Raw genomic sequence first — 22,829 nt, 5'->3', positions numbered from 1 at the left:
AACGGCAATGGCGTCAACGCCAGCAGAGATCGCAACAGAGACTGATAATGAAGTTCATGTCATATCGTATGGTCTACACAATACGTCGATGGCTATAAAACGTTGCCAAATAATTTGTTGTTGCTGCAGTTAACCTAAATTTGGGTTAAGTTTCCGTCGGAGTGTCTGCGCTTACTTTGCTTTGCTTTGTTTCATTTCACATTTCGTTTGCCCTTCTTTCACGCACTTTTAGTTGTGTGTGTATGTGTGTCTGTGTGCATTTATTTTGTTATTTATTTAACCAGCTTTTTTGCATTTGAGTCTGTTGGCTTTTTCGGTAGATATTTTATAGGCGACTTGACATACTTTTTTTTCCAGCCATCCGTTTTGTTAATTATTCCATGTTTGTATGCATTTATTATATAAGAAATAAAAGCTTTAAACACTTTTCATTGTGAAGCATTCGGATTATGCTTTAACTGCAATTGAACCGAATTGAATATGGCACTAAAGACAATCATAATTGTTTTGTGTCAAGCAATAAATACATATTTATTGCTTGTATGTATTTATTGTAAAACCATGACAGGCAGTGTATTTATTTAGGTTTTTTGGGAACAAAGTTGTATCGTCCAAAACAAATCGGAAATGACTTCCCTTTCAGAACATTAGCGCTTCATTTAATTGTCAAGTTTCGTTGAAAATTCATGTTCTCTCGTATTGATGGTGTTTTAAAAATGCAATCACACATAATAAATAAATAAACAAATAAATAAATAAATAAATAAATAAATAAATAAATACATAAATAAATAAATAAATAAAATAAATAAAAATAATGTATTAAAGAAGAAAACACATCCCAATAAAATATTCTACGACGAGCAGTGAAGTTGTATTCAGTAGAATTATTTCAAAAACTAAAATAAACAATCATACAATAAATTGTCCTAAGTTTTCTTCATCTCCATCTAAAAATAGTTTATGTTCAGTCGAGCCTTTCAGAAATAATTTTCAACTCGAAACAATGTCCATCTAATAGCACATATTTTTTTAAATAAATGTAAAGATTTCTAGCTAAATTTTAGCTTAGATACAAATTGAACATTTTCTTCCAACTGGTGAAAAATCAAAACTAGTTATTATCGCGACCGAAAGGTATTATTGTATAAATATTTATATAAAATATTGGTATTAAGCATTACTTACTTTGCAGCTGAGTGCAGGATTAATCCAAATGAAATGTGTTTTCAACTGGAGCAGAATTGGAGGTGTATTAATTGATTATTACTTTGTTGTTCGTCGTGATTTTATTCATTGGTGTTAGCTACAAGAAGGCACAGAGAAAACACAAATGTATTGAAAAACTTATTGCATTTCGACATCAATTTGTATGCTTTCGTTTTACAATTTGTGCTGCTGTTTTATTTACGGATTGCACGCTTTTTATTATTGTTATTTTTATTATTATTTATTGTTTGGCTTGCTGATTTTTGTTTTTGCTATCTTAGCCGAGCGGCCCAGCAATGCCCAATAAGATGAATGCTATAAAAAATTGAAATAATAAAAACAAAGTAAGACTTGTGTTTGCAGAAAAGATCGAATGTGGCTGCTGTTGTTGTTACTTGTATTTGTTTTTCGTTATTCGTTGGTGTGTCGTAGTGGGCAAAAATATTGTTCAAAGTTGTTCGCGAACAGACAACGACTCTGACTCCAATTGCAAAATCAAATCACTTTCACTGTCAGGCGCGCAGCCGCAACGAAAACGAAATGGCCGTCGAGCAACTGGGGGAAAAATTACAGCTCGCAAACGATTCGCGGGCCAGAAAATAAACAAACAACAAACAAAGCACACTCCACGCTACGCCAATCCAATCCAATCCACTACACTGCAATACACTACACTGCACTGCACTACACTCTGCTACAAGTACACTATCCAATTGTTATTTATTTTGTTTTTTTTTTTTTGGGGTTTCAACGAATACAGCTTCAATTATCAGTTGCGATCTGCCAAACATTTGATTTTGTCTTTTCCGAACTGATTGCAGAGTAACAAATTTGTTGTCGTTGTTAAAACTGAATGCTATAGCATTTGCAGATTGCTGATTGTTGTTATTATTTGGCTACCCTAAGCTTAAATCCTTCGGCTGATCCTCTGTGAGTGCGCAGCCGAGGCTGATTGACTTACGGTTGAAGAGACGCGCGCGATTCACAATCTTGGGCTAACGTGGAAAAAGACGCCGACACGAAGCGTACGGAACCAAGCGCAGTGCCGAGCGAATACGTACAAGCGAGACGAATGAGCGCACGACCTTCTTGAGCGAAGTCTCAAAGAAGTCTGAACGCAAGCGCAAACGCAAAAGCTGAGCGAAGTTAAGACTGAAGCTGTGTGTTGCGCCTTCGAAGCTTTGCGGCCAAAAGTTTTTCATCGACGTTGCTGCTGCTGCTGCTGCTGTTGGCGTTGGCGTTTCGTCTTCCTACTCTTTTGCGCTTTTTTTCGGCCGTTTGTTTTGTGCAAAACAAAAGCAAAGCATGGAAAATACGTACAAGTTGTAAGAAAACAGCTGTCGCTGACGATTAGGCAACGATAAATACAGAGACAGCGACCGAGTACGGAGAGATGGGAAGTGCGCGGAGGGTCGAGGAAAATACAAGTATACGTGTGCGCATACAATAAAAAGCAGTAACAGCCACCGCTTTTTACAAACAAATGCTACAAATTATTTCCCAATGTCGACGCCGCTCCAGCCCCCACATCCTGCTCGCCCCCTTCGACTGCCGCTCGCCATCATCGGGCGCCCATTTTGTTGGCTGTAATTATGATATGAAGTCGTAAAGCATCATTGACCGCCATGGTCAGCAGTACTGAATAGCTTTTTTCATTTTTTTTTTTTTGTTTTTTTTTTTGTTTTTGTTAACCAACTGCAGCGCTTAGTGCCCATAATGCCTGTAATGCGTTTTGGCAGCCGGCAAGGCGAACGACATGACATGCGCCAATTAAACATTTTTCAGTTGATACACACTTACATACATAGTACAAGTATGTACAAATATACGTACATATACATGTATTTTGGAGCCACCAAGCAACAAACAGACAAACAAGAATCACAATACGAGTAGTGGCGTAGCTTAAATGCCTTTTGACAGACTTTGACACGATTTGGTTTGGCTTTGACAGCTAATTGCAGTTGGGAGCGTGTGGTGTGATTGAAATGTAAGCAAACACCTTGTTAAATCGTTCAGCTCCGAGGGGAGTATCAAGCTGGCAAGAGAGATTGCATTTTGAAAACCATGTCGAAATAAACAGAAATTTTGTATCTAGGTAAGAAATATTTCTTAATAAAAAGAAAGAACAAGATATTACAAGTAATTTGGGAATAATTTAGAAAGCTTTCAACAATTTTAATTTGGTCCCAAAATTAATTTATTAACTTAAAAATAACAATATAGAACTAATAAATGTTGGAGTATTTGTTTGATTAATTCTTGCCACTTTAATGATTTAATTAACACACCTTTGAGCGCGCAGTTGGAAAAAACATTTTTTTAATTTTTTCAGAAAATAGGCTATACTTGTTTGTTGTTCATAAACGCATAAATGTAATTATAATTTAAATAATTTATATAATTTCATTTAGTGGACAATCGTTGATGTTTCAATAGTAACTTTTAATTTAACTTGAGACCGATGTTGGAAGGAGAGGCGAGCAGAAAAGTTACACACTGAACATAAATTTTAAATGATTTAGAACAAGTTGTATAATTGTACCTGAGCATGCTAAAGTAAAATATAATATAAAGATCTATTTAAAAAAATAAAAAAAAAATAAAAATAGTAAAATATTTCCTTTTAACGACAATAAATGCGAGAACATAATATATATTTACCCAGATTTTCTTAAATATTTCATATAAACAATTAATTAGTATAATAAATAATATTATTGATTTCTAAAAATAAATATACTTTAATGTTTTTTTTGTATTACTAGGCATAATAAGTATATTCATAGTTTTTAATCTTTAAGTAAATGTTTATAAATATGAAAGCACGCATAACTTTATAAATAGCCACACAAAAGAGAAAAACTGTTGCTGCCGAATGTTATACTGTTCAAATACACTTGCAAACTTTTTAGCATAGATCAATCAAAATTTAGTTGATAATATTATGTTGGGAATTTGGTGTAAATATGGATGTTTATATTTCAGCTCTGAGCATAAATATTCAATAATTAGGTATGAACATCTCAATAAAATGAATAATATAATCGACCAATCGGTTGTTTCATTTATGCAGCTCAAATTTTTGCCAGATCGCAGAACCTATTTTATCAACAATTTCTGTATTTCAATAGTTCACATTTAAGCAGAAAAAGTTGAAAAGTATTTATTTCATTATTTTATTTATTTATTTATTTAGCTTAATTTTTTGCCAGATCGTAGAACTTATCTGTCAAAAATTTCTCAAGGCTTGTATTTCAATAGTTCACATTTAAGTTCAAAAGTATTTATTCGAAACAGTAGGTCAGTTTAAAGCATCCACTTTTGCATTCAAGAGTGATAAAACGAAAGACTTAAGCAACGAACTCAACACTTAACAATTCAACGTCAAGGCTGTGCGGGAGCCTTCATTAGCGCGACAAACGCTTCGTTGGAAACTCCCAAAGATGAAAACAAAAAGCGGTTCACATGTGCACGGCCTTTGGAAAACCACCGACCAGAGTCACGGCCGCCACAGCAGTAGCGACAACTGACGCGTCAACAGCGTCGCCACCATTACCATGATGATCAGTTATGTACTCGTATGAATCATCAAAGCGCAGCCACAGACAACTTTTTCGCATTCTTCTCTGGCCGGATTGTTATTGGTAATGTGTTTGGATTTATTTATTTATTATTGCATTTGGCTGTCCAACACTCTTTTCAATATCATGATGCTGTTCAACAACGGGCCGCTTTTCAGGCGGCCATCGCTTTTGGCTATTGGCGAGTTCAAGTCCGTTTTGCTCTCATTTCATGCGATTGCGAATTGAAAGTGAAAGGAGCAGCAGCATTTCTTTAACTGTTCGACTGTTACTGGCGGGCATTGGTGCGGGTGCTGGCGGATGCGAGCAACAGCACACCCGAGCCACCGAGCCACCGAACCAACGAGCCACCGCAATGCGACAGTTCGAAAGTGTTTTGTGGCTGGACTGCGTTTTGTGGCAAATATTTGCATATACAAGCACTCGTACCCGTACACTCTCAGCCCCTGGCAACAGCCACAAAGTCGAGTAGCAATTGCTCTTAATTTCGTTGGCACAATTTCAACGCTGAAGCAACAGCTGCACAATAATAACAACAACAACAGCAACAGCAACTACTACTACAGCAATGGCGATGACGCCGGCGACCACATTCATTTATTTATGACTGCTCATAATTATGAATATTCATTTGAGGTGCTTCTTAATTGATGACTGACACTTTATTTACGACTCTGCATGAAGGCAAGCTTTTGTTTGTGTTGCCACTTTGACAATATCTTTTAGATTTCACTGCCGCAATATGACTTACATAAAGCTAAATCGGACAAAAAAATTCATAAAGTAAATGCAAATAAGTAAAACGATTTCCGTTTTGCAACTACCACCCATTTGTATGCAAATATGCGACCTAAAGTCAATTCGATCTGACGCGGATCGCGATAAGTGAGAACCATCGACTCAACATTGAGGGTGCTCTCCAGCATTATGTATGAGACTATGCCAGGTATTATGTATAATGTCCACTTATGGAAAGCCTGCAGCATGCGAGCATTCGTCTATTTCTTGGCTCCATTAAATCTCTGTCACACTTTCCTCGAAAGAAAGGCGGCAAGAGAGCGCTGCAAATTGTTGCATACATAACGAGCTCGCGCAATGAGGAAGTCTTGTGACTTGCGACTTGAGACTTACGACTTGAGCTTCACACCTCAACGTCGAACGCAAATAAAAAAAATCAATAATTGAAAAATGGCAACACAAATATTTGCAGGCAGCACAAAAATGCAACAACGCCACACACATATATTTGCACATACACATTAGCATACATTGACTGGCAAAATTCCATGGGCGTGAATACTGATAGCTGGGAAAATGATTTTTTTAAGGATATAGGGTGCTTTTAACGAGCCTCTAACAGCTAATCAAGTATCAGGATGTGCAATTGCTTTTTGTTTAAATACTTCGTCGCACTAATTATATCAAAGTTAGCATGCAATTTAATAATTTTCCAACCTAGGACAGATTTTAAATAAAGATTGAAGAAAAATTGTGAAGAAACAGTAATTTACCATTTTCTTCACATTCGTTTAATTTAGGAGAAACTTTAAATGCTATTTCTCTGTAAGTTGTGTTATTTAATTCAATCTCTACTATTATGAATTTAAATTGCACAAAAATATATAAAATAAACATATCAATAGTCTAAATTGAAATTAATATATCTCCTGATACTCCAAATATTACACAACAATTAGACCTAGCAACAGTATGCTGTTTATCAACGAATTTAATCGTAAGTCTAAAACGCATCGCAAAACACCTTTCTGCGTCTATTTAAGAGAGCAGTCGAAAACTTTTTCCCTCCGGATATAAAGCACATATCCTTTTTTTTGGAAGCAAAACACACGACTTAACTTGCCAAATCGGACTAATATTTCACTGTTTCATTCATTGTTTTTAAATTATTAAATGAACATTAGATAATTAGACTTATTATTTATCTGATAAATGCATTTGCAAGCTTCGGAGCACCACACCAATTCTTTTACATGTGTTAGTTACTCATATTTAGACCTTTTATACCACAGATAACCACATCATGAAGACATACTCTTGGTCAGTATAATAATATGAGTCGATACAGCCATGTCCATCTGTGTAAACGCATCTAATTAGTGTACGAGTATATGTGTCCTCATGTCAAGCTTCATCGTGATGGGTCAACTCCAAAGAAAGTTGTAGCCAAAAGTGTACTTTCTACCCATGCTTTGGCAGCAGCTGTTGTTGTTGTTGCTGCTTAGACTCAACTCGGAACTGCACACAAAAGTTGAGACACAAACCTGATGCACTTTTGTGCATTTGAAAACGTTTATTTATAAAAAATTAATTAAATCAAAAAAGTAATGTATATAAATTTTTTTTCTTCTTTAAGATAGTAAGAGATTTTTGTAGAGTTCATCTTGTTTTGTATTCTGTAATTGGCTAATCGGGTTGTGTTTAGAACTACTTGCATGGCTGACCCTACTTAATACATAATTACTTTTTAAATCTCAGAAATTGTTTGCTTTATGGGATTTTAGTTGCATTAATAAATTTATTTATTTTTTTTTTCATTTACTTGTACATACATTCGGTTGGCGACTTCATAAATAGACATTTTACGAAAAATATTTTTCTCTAAGGATGGTCAACTGGTATTTATGAATAGTCAAATCTTTTTGCGTATCAATCACAAAATCTATAATGTTATCTCTACATCTCACGAATTTGATTATGTAAAGTCATCAAAATTAAAAAATAAATAAATTTCTGAAAATGTTATATTTACATTTAGATTATTTGAATTAATATGTAAGTAAAACTATACATGGGGTAGGTTGATTAGATTATTGGTTACAACTTCCTCTCCCATTAAGATTAAACTTGATGTCAAATTAAAAGGCACTAATAATAATAAAATTAAAACCATAATATTTGAAGAAAAACATATAAGTTCTTTACAACAAAATAGTTAATTTGAAAAAGATTTTATTTAAATTGTGCATAGTAAGTACTAAATATTATGTAGATTTATTTATATACTTTGAAATATTTGTAATTTTTTGGAGTGGGAGAAGAAAATGTGTTTCGTGCCCATTTCTATCTTGGATACACCCGTTATTTGTTGATGCTTGCTTTTCATTTATCAGTCGCTTGACCCAAACTTGCAACCAGTATGAGGTAGCGGCAGTGGCGATGCAGGAAAATATATACATATTGCTATATACATACATCAGCACACGTATAAATACATTCATATGTAGTATTTAGGTACTGAGAGTATGAAAATCAGCAAACTGGCGAGCAAGACACAACCGGCCAGCTACTTGGAGTATGAGTGTGAGTATGGCGCACGGCGTACGAATGCCATCATCACTTTCACTTAAAGGTGATATAATGGACTACCGCCTGCGAGCTAAACCAAGTCAAACCATGTCGAGTCACCGGCAGTACGCGTTGACTTGAACAACTCGAGCCTGACCAGCATCGTCTACGTTGACGGTAGCGTAGTATGTTAGTGACCAACAGCTGGCCAAAATAAATTTTCAATTTTCTGCAGATGAGCTTTTTTTGCCAGGCACATTTTATTGTGTGTTTTTGTTGAACCCGCTGTTTTTTTGTTGGTGCTGTTTTTTTTTTTTTTTAATTATATCTGTCTGTCTGTGTTTCTGTCATGGTCTGTTTGTTTTTAGTTGTGCGGCACTGAATAGCTCGTGATCGCATTTAGCACCCTAATTTTTTAATAAAGTTTTTGTCAATATAAAGTTCGTGCCTTGGATCCTTTGTTTCGATGCCACCTTCATTAGCACCAAATCACTTGAAGGCACGGGACAAATATTTGTTGAATGGCTGAACTCTAAATTCATTAACAACACTTAGCAAGAATTGTTTGCATATTTATTAGAAATTTAACTGCTTACGTACATAAAGAATTCTGAAAAAACCGAAGAAAATTATTTAAAACACTTCTCAGCATTTGATCAATGGAGCTAACATATGAGCTTCATTCAGCACGTGGCTGGGATATTACATGTTTATCGTTTAGGCTGTAGATATTAATTAGTCTGCAACAGCCCAGACTATTGAAATGCAAGCGCACGTGACAACAAAAAAAAGTCATACTTAATGATTTACATTGCACAAAAGCCGAGAGCCAATTAGTATGTATAAGCGAAAAATAATCATCTGGAATAAATGAAATCTTCATAGGAGCTCCTAAAAAGGTGTAATCAATCAATTTGTTTGCGCGTAATTAAGGAAAACGAGGCTTAAAGTGGAAGAATGTGTCAACCAGAGAGAGCCTCAGCCTGACGGCCACTGCTACTGCTGTTTGTCGATTGCCAAATATTGAAATGAAGCTGAGAAGCCATTGTGGCCTACTCAGGCAGATGGGCGGCTTTTAGGGCTCACATATAAGCACAAAATTAATATGTAAAGCTGGCGAGTCGCTCAGATCTCTCGAATGGGTGCCTATTGTAATATTCAGACAAACACACATTCACTACGAACTCTGATTGTCTGTCTGCCTTTTAGCTCTTTTTGGCTAATTACACAATTGTCTCTGGCGCGCTTTTTCTCTGTTTTTCTTCGAGACAACAGCGACATCAACGTTTTACATTTGGGTATGTGTGTATATGTGTGCGTGGGGCGGGAGAGCGGGGAAGGTGTAGGCTTATACAACACGCAGCTCCAAATAGATCGGCGCGGCGTGGCAAGCGAACGCGAAGCGATGAGGCAGCGACGCATGCGTAACAGGGAACAGGGCGGCAAAATGAGCTTCATAAGCGCCTCACACCATACACATGCTTACTCGCATATAAAGAAATGTAAACACAAGCACATACATATGTATATATTGCCTCATGTCTTTGATTGTGGCAGTGGTGTTCCCAAACAGGGTTTTTGCAAATAAAAAATCACAACAAAAGTATTAAGTAGTTTTCTAGATGCAAAGAATTTTCGGTTCATTGTGGCTTCAATCAATCAACAACCAAAATTAAACAACCACGAAATATTATTGCATATTAATTTCAAAATAAATAAACAAATTTTAACTAAGAGAACACATTTTTGCTTTGAAAAAATATTTTTATTATAAATTGAGCAAAGAAACTTTGTCCATACCGAAAAGGAAAAACCCTCCTCTTCGATGGTTATAGATCACCCGTCTTTTGATTTGATTGATTCGTTAGAAAGTATTTTTTAGCATCCATTGTCGCTATTCGCACCTCACGAGTTATGCGACCCCATTATATTCATTAACAATTTCCCTAATACGCTTTTCGGCTGAACAATTTTTTAAATGAACTTGTTCTTGGTACATAACTCTTTTCCTAAAACATATTGGGTCTGTGGCCTAGCTAGCTTAGATTTCTAAGACTCCAAAGAAAGCAAGATACTATAAAACCTATGATTTGAGTAAAAATTGAAGAAGATCGCCTCGTCATGCTGATGAATTTTTATATGTATTTATAATATGTATGTGGTCGAGCCATATTTCATTTCCCTTCTGATCCTTTTTTAAACTAACAATTAGATGCAAATCTTTAAATAGTTAGCATAATATAAGAATGTACTAGATATTAAGGAATTGAATAATCTCGTCTGTTTTTGTTCTTTTTGATATTTTTTTCATGTATTTTTTGAGTCACTGCTGGAGCGAGCAGTCTTAAAAAACTTATGAACAGACATGCATATATTCAATGCGAAAAACAGCCACAATTATTTAGAGAAAGTAATTAAAAAGACGTTGGAGTACACCTTTCTGCATCAAAAAGCGTGGGGTCAGTCGAAAATAAAAAAGAGTTTTGTCTTCCAAATAGTCACGGATTGTCAAAAGGAAAAGCAAACTGCAATGGCTAGATCTTCTGTTTTAAGGCTACACTCTGTGGCAGACTCTCCCCCTCTGACTACGCCTCTGTTTCACATCTGGCCATAAATGCAGCCTAAATGCTTTTGCTGCATGCGGCGCTTTGCGGTCTTTGAACAAACTAAAGAGCGCACGAAGCCAAAGCAAAACGACAGCAATGCTCGTAAATAACTGCAAGAAATTAAGTTGAAAATGTAATTGTCAAAAAAGACGCGCAGCTGTTACCCACGTTATCCACGATGAACATATTATAAGTTTCCACATACATATATATACGGTGTATCTACATACTCGTATATGTATAGTATGTTCATGAAACAGCGTAATTTTCGCATTAGAGCGCATAATTTCTGTTGTCTTTTTTCTTGTTGTTTTTGTTGTTGGCTGCATTCATTGTCTTGCACGGCTGCACCTGACAGGTGCCCAGCCAAAAGCTAATGAAATGAAATTTTGTTGTCAAAGGCGCTGACAGCTTGTCGGCTGCTGTCGAAGCAGCCGAGCCCACAAATTGGCAAGCCGCCTACTCGCAGAAGCAATTGGCGCGGGAGTTGCTTCACTTAATTAAATATTTATACAAATTTTGTGTTTTTCGATGCGCCCTGCGATTTACATTCTCTTCACCCACACAAAATAAATTAGAGTGATGTTATCCTAACCAAAACATCCAGCAGTTACAATAAAATCAAGCTATACTGGGTTGAAGAAGACTAGAAACAAACCGCTTTACTGTTGAAAAATAAAACAAATGATATTAAAGCTTCTTAAATAATAATAAATAATAAATAATAATAATAATAATAATAAATATTTCTTGCTGATAATCAAAAATGTGTAATATTTATCAAGTTTATAGAATGCTAGTTTACATACAAGTTATTACTACAAAGAGTTTCTATACGATACGATACGTACCAGTAAATCAAAGAGGAGGGAGACACGAAAAGGACTAAATAGAAGACTTTCGGGTTCAGGTTCCAGTTACGGGAGAACTCCACAATTTCGATAAAATGAGACGTGTTTCAATTTAAACCGATCTACAAAAATTTTGACTTAGCAAAGCTTGACTGTATTTCGGCAAGCAGCGGCAATTTTCATTTAAATAAGGCGCCAATTTTTGAGTGACCTAGAAAAATGTTACGAGCGACTTACAAGCTGACAATGCCAAGTGTTTCAAAAGTTTCATAAGCGGCAATATGAGTTTGACAATAAAATTGGCAAGAGGCTTTTCACAATCACCATACGAGTTAGTTACTATTTGAAAGCGGTTCAGGAAATTTCGTTTGGCATATTAAAAGACAATTTGAAATGGAAAAACTGTAACCGCTTTTGACTTTCGTTGTCTTTTGCAAGATAAATGGAAACACGAGATAAAATTGCGTCGCTTTGATTATGATTAAGCTTCAAGAGCCTATAAGCAAGCATTTCCTCATTGCAAGCGCAGTGCCTCTCACTCGCCAGCGTCATAGCCATTCATCAGTCAGTCATTTAACCAGCTAGTCAGTCAGTCAATTGCCGCACAATTTGTATTGCGGTGCATCATTGCAAAACTGGTGAAGAGGCTCATTCGTGTTTCGCGTCAACATCAATCTGCGCTTATTACTTTGTGGCTCGTGTGGCAGAAAGCTGTACCACAAGATCCAATATCGATCGGGGAGATTATGCAAAAGTTTTTCATTATAATTGTTATTTTGTTGCAGTAATGCCGCGAGTCCAATTATCCACCAAATTTGATTTTTTCCATAAGCCCATCAATATCCAGGCTCTGTTAATTTCGTTGGGATATCAAAGCAACTCTCTGACTAGATTTATCTTCCAAATTACAGATCCTTTTCTTTCCTTGACTTTCTAGATTAGGCAAAATACTTATAGAATTTCATTTTGTTGCCAAGAACACTTTCCTATAATCTGTTTAATTAATTAGAGCCGAGTAAATATTAGTATATACGGACAACCCATTTGGCTTAGTACTATAATTATTAAACAACTCCCTTGAGCACAGAACTCTACTTCTCCAAAGCTAAAAAGATATGTCGAAATTCGTTTAGAAGCTACAGATTTTTACCACCACTTTATGGCAAACGTGCTACTGTATGGCTGGTGTGTTGGTTGTGGTTGCTCTTGCGGTTGACGAATCGAATATTGCGGCCGTTACAAATTACAATTACATTTAAAAATCGTAATTACAATAGCGGCGATGTTTTTGTCGCTGTTGAGGTGAAAAGCTTCCTGCCTGCCAGCTCCAATAAATTTGATTATGGCGCCAACGTGATGTCTTGTTTGTTCAAAGTGAATGGCTTTTCATATTATACGACTGTGTCTGTATCTGTCTGTTTGTCTGGCTCTGTGTGTTCGTGTCTGTGTGTGTGTGTGCATCTTTATCAATATTAGGTGGCCTTTGTTTTTGCATAATATCCAAGCACCCATTCGTAGACGGAATCGAACAACATAATCAATGGCAACCACAGCCAGCTTGCCAAATCCCATAATAGAGGGGCAGTGGTGGCGGCAGCTTCCAAAATGGTACAGCTGAAATGAGCTTCCAAAATAGGAGAGATGCTTTTCAAAATATTCATTACACAAAACAACAGCAGCAGCAGCAACAACAGCAACAACAGCAACAACAACAACTGCAACAATACAAAACAGCAAGTAAAAGAAATGAACGCTTATGCTGGCGAAAATGAAAGTAAAATTAATTTTATTTTGATATTTTTTTCAAGTCGTGCTGCTTTTTGCCTCTCATTATGCCCGCCACTGCGGCTTCTTGGCCATTTTTTGGCGATGATGTCAACATAATTTCTCCACCTACACAGCAGGTCGCATGCCAAGCGGCCCGACCCGGCCCGAGTCAATCCGACCCCGTCAGCCGATGGTTAAACATGCTTATAGCTTTTAATTTAGGGCTCGGACTCTCTTATATAAGCACGTCTCTGCTCCAATAACAACAATTTGTTTGGTGGACCAAAAGACAATTTCTGATTGCGTTCGTGCCTTCGGTCTTTTGTTTTGCATGGAGCCTCGGCAGGAAGTGGGCCGTGAGCGAAATAAAAAGATCTGATTTCCATCAAAACCACATAAAAATAAATAAATGTAAGTGGTAAGAAAAAAGGTAAAGAGTTTCGTGAAAATTCGTAGCACAATGGAAAAAGATAATAGAAGTGTGAAAGATTTACAAGACAGCGACTTGGCAGTAACTTCATTTACAACCAAACCCACTCCGCCCCAACTGACATAACCGAGGGGCGAACAAATGATTTACAAGCCAAACGCCGACATAAAAACCAAAGTGAAGCCAAAACCCGCTGCAAGTGGTCATCAGAAAGTCTACGAGCATCCCAAACAAAAATGAAATGCAACAAATGATAATTATGAGCACGCTGTATCATTGTGTTATGGCTGCTGTTGTTGTTGGTGCTGCTACTAATAAAGAAAAGCTAAAAAGGTAAAACTCTGAAGAAAAGAGTGAAACAGGGAGCATTACAGCGCACAGCTGTGCCAACCAGCAACACGTCCGTAAAAATTTACTATACTTGTATATACACACCATAGGTATAGTGTCTATTTCGACGGCCTGACTTTTTGTTTTTGCATCTCTGCTGCTATTTTGGTTTTATGGCCCGGCTGTTTCTTTATTTTTTTCCTTAATTTTCTTGTGGTGCCATCGCAACGCGCGTCATAACATAATTTCTTAATTGCTTGGGGTCAGCCCGGAGCTTGAGTTTGGGGCGCGCAACACAGCGTGAGATTTCGTCAAATAAATAGGCACGCATGACGTGACGTTGTGGATTATAGTATGATGATGATTAAGATGATGACGATTACGATGATTTGTTGCTTTTGACTTCCATCTCTTACATACAAGTACATGCACGAGTATAATATATCGAGCTATTTACTAAATGCATCAGTGAACTGAATCAAATACAAGTATTATATAAACTTTACGACCTCAAACCTATCATAAGCAGCTAATTGTAAATCAAGCTAAAGTCTACTCTTCCTTTCATAATTATTCATAAATATAATAAAAGTTATAGAAATAAAATTCAAAGTGAAGTTATGTACACTTTGGTGTATCTCCTAAGGCAAGTTTCTCTCTTCAAGGTCGTGGTTCATCAATCCCTGATCCCAATCGCTTATCTTGGCGATCTGCATTAAAAGCCTGTATTTTTCCAAAATCGTCGTGTAAAAACTTCTTCCTAAAAAGATTCTTCTAAAAAACACACTTATTATGACCAGGTAATGATAAAAGTGTGAAATCTGGTGAATATAAAAAGATTATCTGTGCGCGGCAATATAAAGATTCGGGTCGAAGAAAGATTTGGATGAAAGAATATGGTTTATAGAGTTTATCTGTAATTTTAAATATTTTTCATCTCCAACGTAATTAGAAGCGCGATATAGCAAACAATCTCTATATATATAAAACAGTTTGTCCTGACTGACTGATTGGCGATCAATGCACAGCTCAAACGGTAAAAGGATTGGATTGGTATGACAATCCCAGAGGAGGAAGCCAAAAATATTTGTATTTAATATTTCAGAAATTTCAAAATTTAATTCCACAATTTTATTATTTAATTTTTCAGAAATTTCACAATTTATTTTTCGTTTTGCCAGCGCTTAGGTACTTGGTACGAGAATCGCAGATGAGGGCGGCCACAATATTTTTATTTAATTTAGCAGGGATTTCACAATTTAAATCCACAATGTTATTATTATATTTTAAAGAAATTTCAGGAAACTTCCCCATTTAATTTCAGAATATTATATTTTTTATCCCCTGTACCCGTAGGGTAAAAATGGTATATTAGGTTTGTGCAAAGTATGTAACATGCAGAAGGAAGCATCTCCGACCCCATAAAGAATATATATTCTGAATCAGCATGACGAGAGAAATCGATCTAGACATGTCCGTCCGTCCGTCCGTCCGTCTGTTCATCTGTCCGCCCGTCTGGATGAACGCAAGGATCTCAGAAACTATAAAAGCTAGAATAACCAAAGTTGGCATCCAGATTCTCCTAGGTCCGAGAAAGGACGAGTTTATTTAACTTTTTGGAATTCCCCCCCCCCCTTTCCCCTGCTACAGAATTTCGTCAATAGCACACATTTGAAATGCCACCTAAACCAAACTTTGCACTCATCATATATATATAATTATCTATCTGTTGTTTAATTCTGTTAATTCTAAGAAAAGTTATTATTACACTGTCGGGCTTGCTCGACTGTAGCGTTCTCTCTTGTTATTTTACAGAAATTTGCATACATGCATATAATATACATACATACATATGTATGTAAATAGTACATGTATGGTTGTACTATATGCCCTAGTTTTCGAAACGTAACAAAGTAAAAACTTTAGAGAGTATCGGAAGAAAAAGGGCATATTGTAAATAAACTTATAATTGTAAAATACTGAGCCCTTCAAAGGCGGGCAAGACCTGCTAGTCTTAAATATTTAAGCGGACTTCAGATAATTCAATTCATAGGAGCTTGCATTGGCTTTTTTTCAAATTTTGAAGGATGATAAATAATATTGAATATAATAAATAATGTTATAGTATGACTGGAATGAGCTGCGTCATGACCTTCAGATGAAGCCCAAAGTCTATTGGACAAGGTGCAGACACATCTTACGAGTCTGGTAGCTTTTACAGGGTGTGTTGTAGGACAGATGGATGTAGGTCCCATTCAAGGCGTAGGTGCCAATTGGAGTCGGGTGGGGGCAGTTATAATGCATGTATGCGGATATTTTGGATTGCTTACGCAAGTTGAATTTCAATAAGAAAGGCGTACAAATTTACCAAATGCGTGTATTTATTAAATCATTGCGCATGCACAGTTTTATGGGTTAATGCTTTTATATATGGACAATTTAAAAAAGTTCACCAAATTGGTTGATGGCCGCATGGAAATTTAAATTAATTTGTTTTCTTCTCGCAAACTGCTCTGTGTGTCTGTGTGTGTGTATACAAGTAATTCGGGCATTTACATTTTTGCATAAATGGCAGTAGCCGCAACCCGAATGAAGATAGCGGGTAAACAGAAATGGTAAAATTATAACAACGATGTGGGTGCCTTTCACTCACACGGCCAATGGCTTGGCTAGCTTTCAACATACTAGTAGGTACTTCTACAAGTACGAGTACGTCCGGCAACTGGGCAACGAGCCGGACCATGACGTGCCATGTCAAAGTTGGACTCGCAGCGAAATGATTTTATTTCATAAGCATTCCGCCGCTCGTTTAGGGGAGCTCTTTACGGCCACAATTTGGTGCAATTAGCGGCAGTTGCACATTTCTGCGCACTTAGCGTCATTACGAGTCGCTCGAGCTGCACACAATGTTTCTGACTGCAACGCCCACAACAACTAGCTGCCGGCTGGGGCGGAAGGCGGGCAGGCCGGCCTGTCTGCCTGTCTGCAGGCATACTCTAAAGTAGCTAAAATAAATCCAAATGAGTGAAAGAGCCTTCGTCCAACTTAGAGCAGCAACAGCTCCAATATTGCTGCACTCTGGAGACCGTAATAGCCGCCTGTGGTGGCATATCACGCACACAGCTCTCTACAAATCGTTGCCAAATCGATGGGCCTAAAATGTGCGCACCAAAAAAAAAAATTACAGTTCCTAAATCCATTTGAAGAAAAATAGCCTAAGTTTCGAATGTAGATTATTTGCTTCCCCCCGTACTTCCACAGCATAACTATGTTATCTATTGTGGTTGCGGTTTTCAAATATTGGGCTAATATTTTGCACAAATAAACATTTTGGTTAAAACGATTTCTTTATATAACTAGATCAGCATATCTACTATATAAATAACAACTTTTTCGAGAAGCCTCATGATTGAACCGATCGTTCCTATGTCAACAAGATAATAGAACTATTTCATGCATATCATAAACGAAATAGTCAAAAGTAATGTCTCTATTATAAGAGAGAGCAATTTATCTGAGGGGGATGATTACTTTAAAGGGGACAAAATGGATATTGATGAATAAATAAATACTTTTCGAAAAATTCAAAATTCGCCTTTTCTGATAAAAAAAAGTTGCATAGTACAGATGAATACTTTCATATTAAATTTAATGTTCTACTATTTCACATTCAAATCGGAAAGTAAACATCGTATATTTAAATAAAAACATATTGAATTACTTATTTAAATATGAGTAATATTCAAAACAAAGTGTAAATCTGGACCATATTTAATTTTAAAATTGCTATATTCCACAGTAAATGTTAATAATTTCCTCAACGTCTTTTGTAGTCGATTTAAATATACTAGATATATATTAAACTTTAATTGACAAGAGTTCTGAAGTCGGTTTTCAGCGGTTGTGTGGTATAAAGACAAAATGTAACCCATTGATATACATATATGGACATTTGGTATGTGTCAAGTAAGTGTATTCAATCAGATTTTCTTCACTTTTAATATTAATATTGATCTCAACTATATAAAAGGCATAAAAAGATAATTAATTAATAAGAATTAATAATCAAAAGAATTTGGAAATTGCTTTCCGCTAAAAATGTTTCTATACAAAATATGAATGTGTAAGTATTTAAAATTAAGTGGGTTTTTTTATCATTGTACAGCAAATATAAACAATTTTATAATATGTTTTCCAAAACATGGAATAACATCGAATTACGATTTCATCTACCCATGTCGGTCTGTCATTCTGTCTGGATTAACTTCTGTATTTACCTTCAATCTTTTTGATTCTGATTCCCAACAGCAGTAGAACTTATGTATAGTTATTTTTTATTTGTATTTATGTTGTAATTATTTGTATTTTGTTTTACTTTTGTTATTTATTCTTATTTTTAATTTATGTTATAATTATTTGAACAGATTCTTTCTTTTTAAATGCATGCCTTTTCCACAGCCGACTCGTGATTATATGTTGCCATACGGTGCGGCATGCATTCGCAGAAGACAACTTGCAGCTTGCTATGGCGGCCACGCCGATGACCTTGCAACAGCTGCGTTCAGCTTGACTAATGGCCGCCACATCCGCCGCCGCCTTCATGGCATAACGCATAAAGCCCTGTGACAGAATCGCTGACCCTTCACCAGATGCTGTCCACGAGCCGTCGCACAGCAAGTGAAGCGTTTAGTGGCACGACAGGCAAGTCCGGCTGGCCATGTTGCCCAAAACTGACTTTCTGCGCCACAACGAAACTCAAACTCCCTGCACCAATACTACCATAAATATTCGCCATGGCTGCAGTCTTTGATGAAAGTCGATATGCTCCATTTTGGAGGAGGGCGCAATAAAAGGAAAAGTGTTGCACGTCACGTTGTCTAGCGTCGTCGCCGCGCAGACAATGCGGTAAGACTCGGCGAAGTTGCCAACATCGCCCTCGTGGTTGTTGTTGCTGTTATTGTTGTTGTTGTAGTGCTTGCCAATGGATGCAATCGAGCGACGAGCGACGAGCGTCGAACGCACAAAGCGCGTGCTGCGCTTCGCTGAGCTTCGACTTAAGATTGCGACACTTTAGCGGACGTCTGGCCAGCTGTCGAATATTGCTGTAAACACTTTCGAGGGCTCCAAAGCTCGAGGTTGAGCCGCCGCCATGCCTCTGCAACAGGCCCAGCCGTCATTTGTGGTTTAACTAAGCCTTAAAATAATGAACTCGTATGTAAATGTACCAAACAAAAATGACTTCAGTGGCTTATATACTCGCTTACTGTTCAGGTAATTAGGCCTACGGGATCGTGCTACCTTTTTGGGGCATCGGATGCCGACTCCACAAATATAGAAACTACTCTGCAGAAATACAGATGCTCCAGAAATAAAGATACTCCAGAAATATAAAAACTACTCTGCAAACAGCTCATCATCCAACCTTTTTTGATTTATAGTTCATTCTTTTTACTTACAATTTCACTCAAAGGAAGCTAAGAAAAATACAAATACTCAAAGATCGCACCCTAACACACATCTTTACAAGTAGTGTCTAGTTTTTAATAAACTCACCTTTTTCTTAAAATAATTGTATTTCTATTTTGTTGTGCACATGTTAATTAAATTTATTGTAATAATAACAGAAAAATTAATAAAGAGAATATAATATTTTCTGTAACACCTGAAAACACACAAAATATAAAAGAGCCCGTTTAAAAACACAAGACTTGGAACAAATCTGAAATAAGACTTAGCGAGAAAGAGATTATTTTAAGGTTTTCCCATAAGCAGCTAATAGTAGCTAAAAAATTAAATGGAAATTTTAGAATTTTCTTTACTTTTATTTAAAATGTTTACCCTTTAGTCTTCATGTTTTCAATTTTATTTGGGGGATTTACGTTAGGAAGCTAATGTAATGCATGGGTAGGCAGAAATGGAACACAATGGAACACAGCGACTGCAAAAGCTGTCTGCTGCCTATTACCGGAACAGATTATGCGCCTGACTGCAGACCAATAAGAAATTTGCCCAGTCATTAAATTTTAAATTTTGCAATGAATGTTGCTATAATTGCTTGTTGGTAAATATCTTGCGGTAGATTGCTTCTCGTGCGAATAACTTGTAGCTAAGTTTTGTAAATTTAATTATTTCTATACTTCGCTTACCAAGTGCAAGTAATTTAAATTTACTTTTGAATGCCTTGGTTCGCGCCCCAAGACCACATATATCTGTTGCACTCGCACTAACAGGTGCATTCGTATTTATGTTACACCCCTTTGCCGAATGTAAGTGCGAAAGAGACAAATATTGCATAACAAGCTAGTTCATTTCTGTACACATAACTAGTTCTTTTCAGTGCTGTAAAAAGCTTTGAATACAAATAAAACGATTTTTATTCAAACGTATAGACACACATTTTAAAATACATTCAATTTGATAATATTATTATTGAACATACGTACGTTATTGGTCTTGGAAATACGCTTATACAATTTCTGCAAGGAAAGAAATGTGAGAATTATTGATATTTGAAATTTGTGTTTACAAATTACTTCTCTTGGTTGAGGTCCAACCAATCTTGGCATTGGTCTCCTTATTGTGTGCGTTCAGCCAATTTAAAATGGGTTGATAGTATTCCAAAAGTGCCAGACTGCTCAAATTAGCATTATCGGGAAGTAGTATCTTGGCTATAACTTCCTGCCAAGGCTTTGATGAACCCAACGACATCATAGACCTAATATTTCATATAGAGCAGGTGTATAGTTAATAAATCACAATACTGAATTGTTTTCATACTCACTTTAAGTCGCTCCCGACAGCATAATTACCGTAGAAGTCGCAATTGTGTAGCAATCCACGGTGCCCGGTCTTTTGGCACAGGGCGCGGTAGAACTGATAACCCAAAATTTCGGAGACGAATTTCCTACAACAAATGCGTAGTTTGTACAGATTAAAAATCTATTGTCTATAATGAATGTGATGACGTACTTTGTTTGATGATTCTGCTCAATATTCACGTAGAATTTATAGGGGAAGTCGATGGCGTTTTCCGGGCGGTCAGTTGGCGGCTCAATACCAGCATGTTGCTCCATCAGCTTCCAGTAGAGTCTATTAACAGTATCCATGTCGACAGTGCCGTTTAGTAGATCGTTCATTACTTTGGTGTGCACATAATACATCGGTATTTTCAATATTGTGTGAATGCCCTTAATTTTAATAAACAATAAATAAATTATTAGATTTTGCTCATTAATAAAGGACATTCCTCACCATTCGGAACAGACGATTCATCAGAGACTTGTCCGTAAACTGCACGCCCTTTGCCAAGCCAATGGACGTGAGATGGGTCGGGGAAGCCGCGGAAAGGATTACAGCCTCTCCAACGGAATACTCTAAGTCGTAAGAGTTAAAGTAATATGCTGGCAACTGATTCTTTTGCTGAGCATAATAGACACGAGCCATGTGGCCGTGATTTTGCATCAACTTTCTAAAGTTCACCTTTTCGCAGTACTTCAGGTAGACATGAGGTGTCAAATCAAAAATGGCTGCCCGGCAGTCATCGTTTTGTTGGCTTTCATCCGGCTCCTTTAATTGCTGCTCTCTGAACTCCTTGCTGAGCGGGTCGAAGCCCAATGATGTGTAAAAGCGCTCGGACTCGTTTATCAAATCCTTCGCACTCAGATCCTTCACAAAGTCATCGTACTGGGGCAGTTCTATGCGTGGAAAGTACGACTCAATAATGCTGCCCTGCTCCCAGGCCTGCTCCAGCACCTGCTGGAACAGATGATCTGGAATGGGCCCATTGACATCGACGACATCGGCACCATACTTCCTGTACAGCTCCTGGCGCACAAACGCATGAAGCTGCTTATAGGCAGGCATGAGTTCCGTCATAGCCTGCTCCATCTGCTTCAGAAAATCGTCGTTATTGTAGCGATACCAAAGCTGCAGAACCGGTATATCTAATATTTTTGCTGCGCTTTGGAAGGACTCCACAATCGTGTAGAAATTCACCGACGCCCATAGCGAGTTCTTCTCACGCCAAGCCTCCCAATAGTATTGAAGCTCTGCAGAGCTATTGCTTGTCTGTACGATCTTCTGTATGTCGGGATAGTAAGCCAGCGGACTGTCATCCCCGTTGGGCATATAAGCACCATTCAGATAGGGCTCGATATCCTTGTCGGATGCCAGTTCCTGCAGTGCCACCAAATTAATAAGAACCGACTCAAAGTAGTCATCACCCAGCACGAAAAGGTCGCCCACACTGCGCAGCTCCTGAAGCGCATGCTTGATCTGTGCATCTTGGATTTTGTTTTGGTCAAAGGTGCTGGCCTCTCGCGAGATCTGCACCAGCTCGTTGGCAATCCGCTTGACTGTTGTTAGCTTGGAAAAGACCGCCTCAAAATCATCATCGTCTTTAATGGAAGCATACGTTTCAGCTGCAATCTGGTTGTAGAGTCTATAGTATCGCTCACTGGACTGATCGATAAACTTCTTGGCCTCTACATCATAGCTGGAAGCAGCAGCGGCCCACTAATTCCAAAAGATCCGATTAAGACTTAGTACCTTCATCTGGTTCTTACACTTACCCCAATTGCCGCTATCAGCACTATATAGTAGTAGAGTGCCCGCATTGTTGTCCACAACCAAGTTCCCTGACAGCTCTTCTCAAACTAAGTTGTGTGCGGAACGCACTCTCGCTTTTAAGCCCCGCTGCTCGATAAGATTGTTTTACTTTTGACACTGAGCTACTGATAAGCCAGCC

General features: G+C 37.2%; 1 protein-coding gene and 1 long non-coding RNA gene across 3 annotated transcripts; one reads left to right on the top strand and one right to left on the bottom strand.

The window, feature by feature from the left end:
- Positions 1-18,013: 18,013 nt before the first annotated feature.
- Positions 18,014-18,563, top strand: LOC115634827. Its single transcript, XR_003996457.1, has 3 exons — positions 18,014-18,049; positions 18,114-18,206; positions 18,542-18,563. It is a non-coding gene; the product is annotated as an uncharacterized LOC115634827 (long non-coding RNA).
- A 1,876-nt stretch (positions 18,564-20,439) lies between these two features.
- On the bottom strand, positions 20,440-22,717 carry LOC115634005 (angiotensin-converting enzyme). Of its 2 annotated transcripts, XM_030531531.1 has the most exons (6): positions 22,654-22,717; positions 21,335-22,597; positions 21,053-21,270; positions 20,865-20,987; positions 20,617-20,798; positions 20,440-20,559 (listed from the first exon to the last, which is right to left on the bottom strand). In XM_030531531.1, the coding sequence occupies exons 1-6, from the start codon at positions 22,696-22,698 to the stop codon at positions 20,549-20,551; spliced, it is 1,842 nt and encodes a 613-aa protein (XP_030387391.1). In that variant the 5' UTR covers positions 22,699-22,717; the 3' UTR covers positions 20,440-20,548. The 2 variants fall into 2 exon arrangements, with proteins under 2 accessions (XP_030387391.1, XP_030387389.1); XM_030531529.1 differs by lacking the exon at positions 20,440-20,559 and having other exon boundaries at positions 20,606-20,798.
- Between the last annotated feature and the right edge of the window lie 112 nt (positions 22,718-22,829).

Source organism: Scaptodrosophila lebanonensis, unplaced genomic scaffold (assembly GCF_003285725.1).
Source record: "Scaptodrosophila lebanonensis strain 11010-0011.00,11010-0021.00 unplaced genomic scaffold, SlebRS2 tig00000001-arrow-pilon, whole genome shotgun sequence".
NCBI classification, from domain to species: domain Eukaryota; kingdom Metazoa; phylum Arthropoda; class Insecta; order Diptera; family Drosophilidae; genus Scaptodrosophila; species Scaptodrosophila lebanonensis.
The sequence above is the reverse complement of the archived record's forward strand: the minus strand, read 5'-3'. Positions and strand labels throughout refer to the sequence as shown.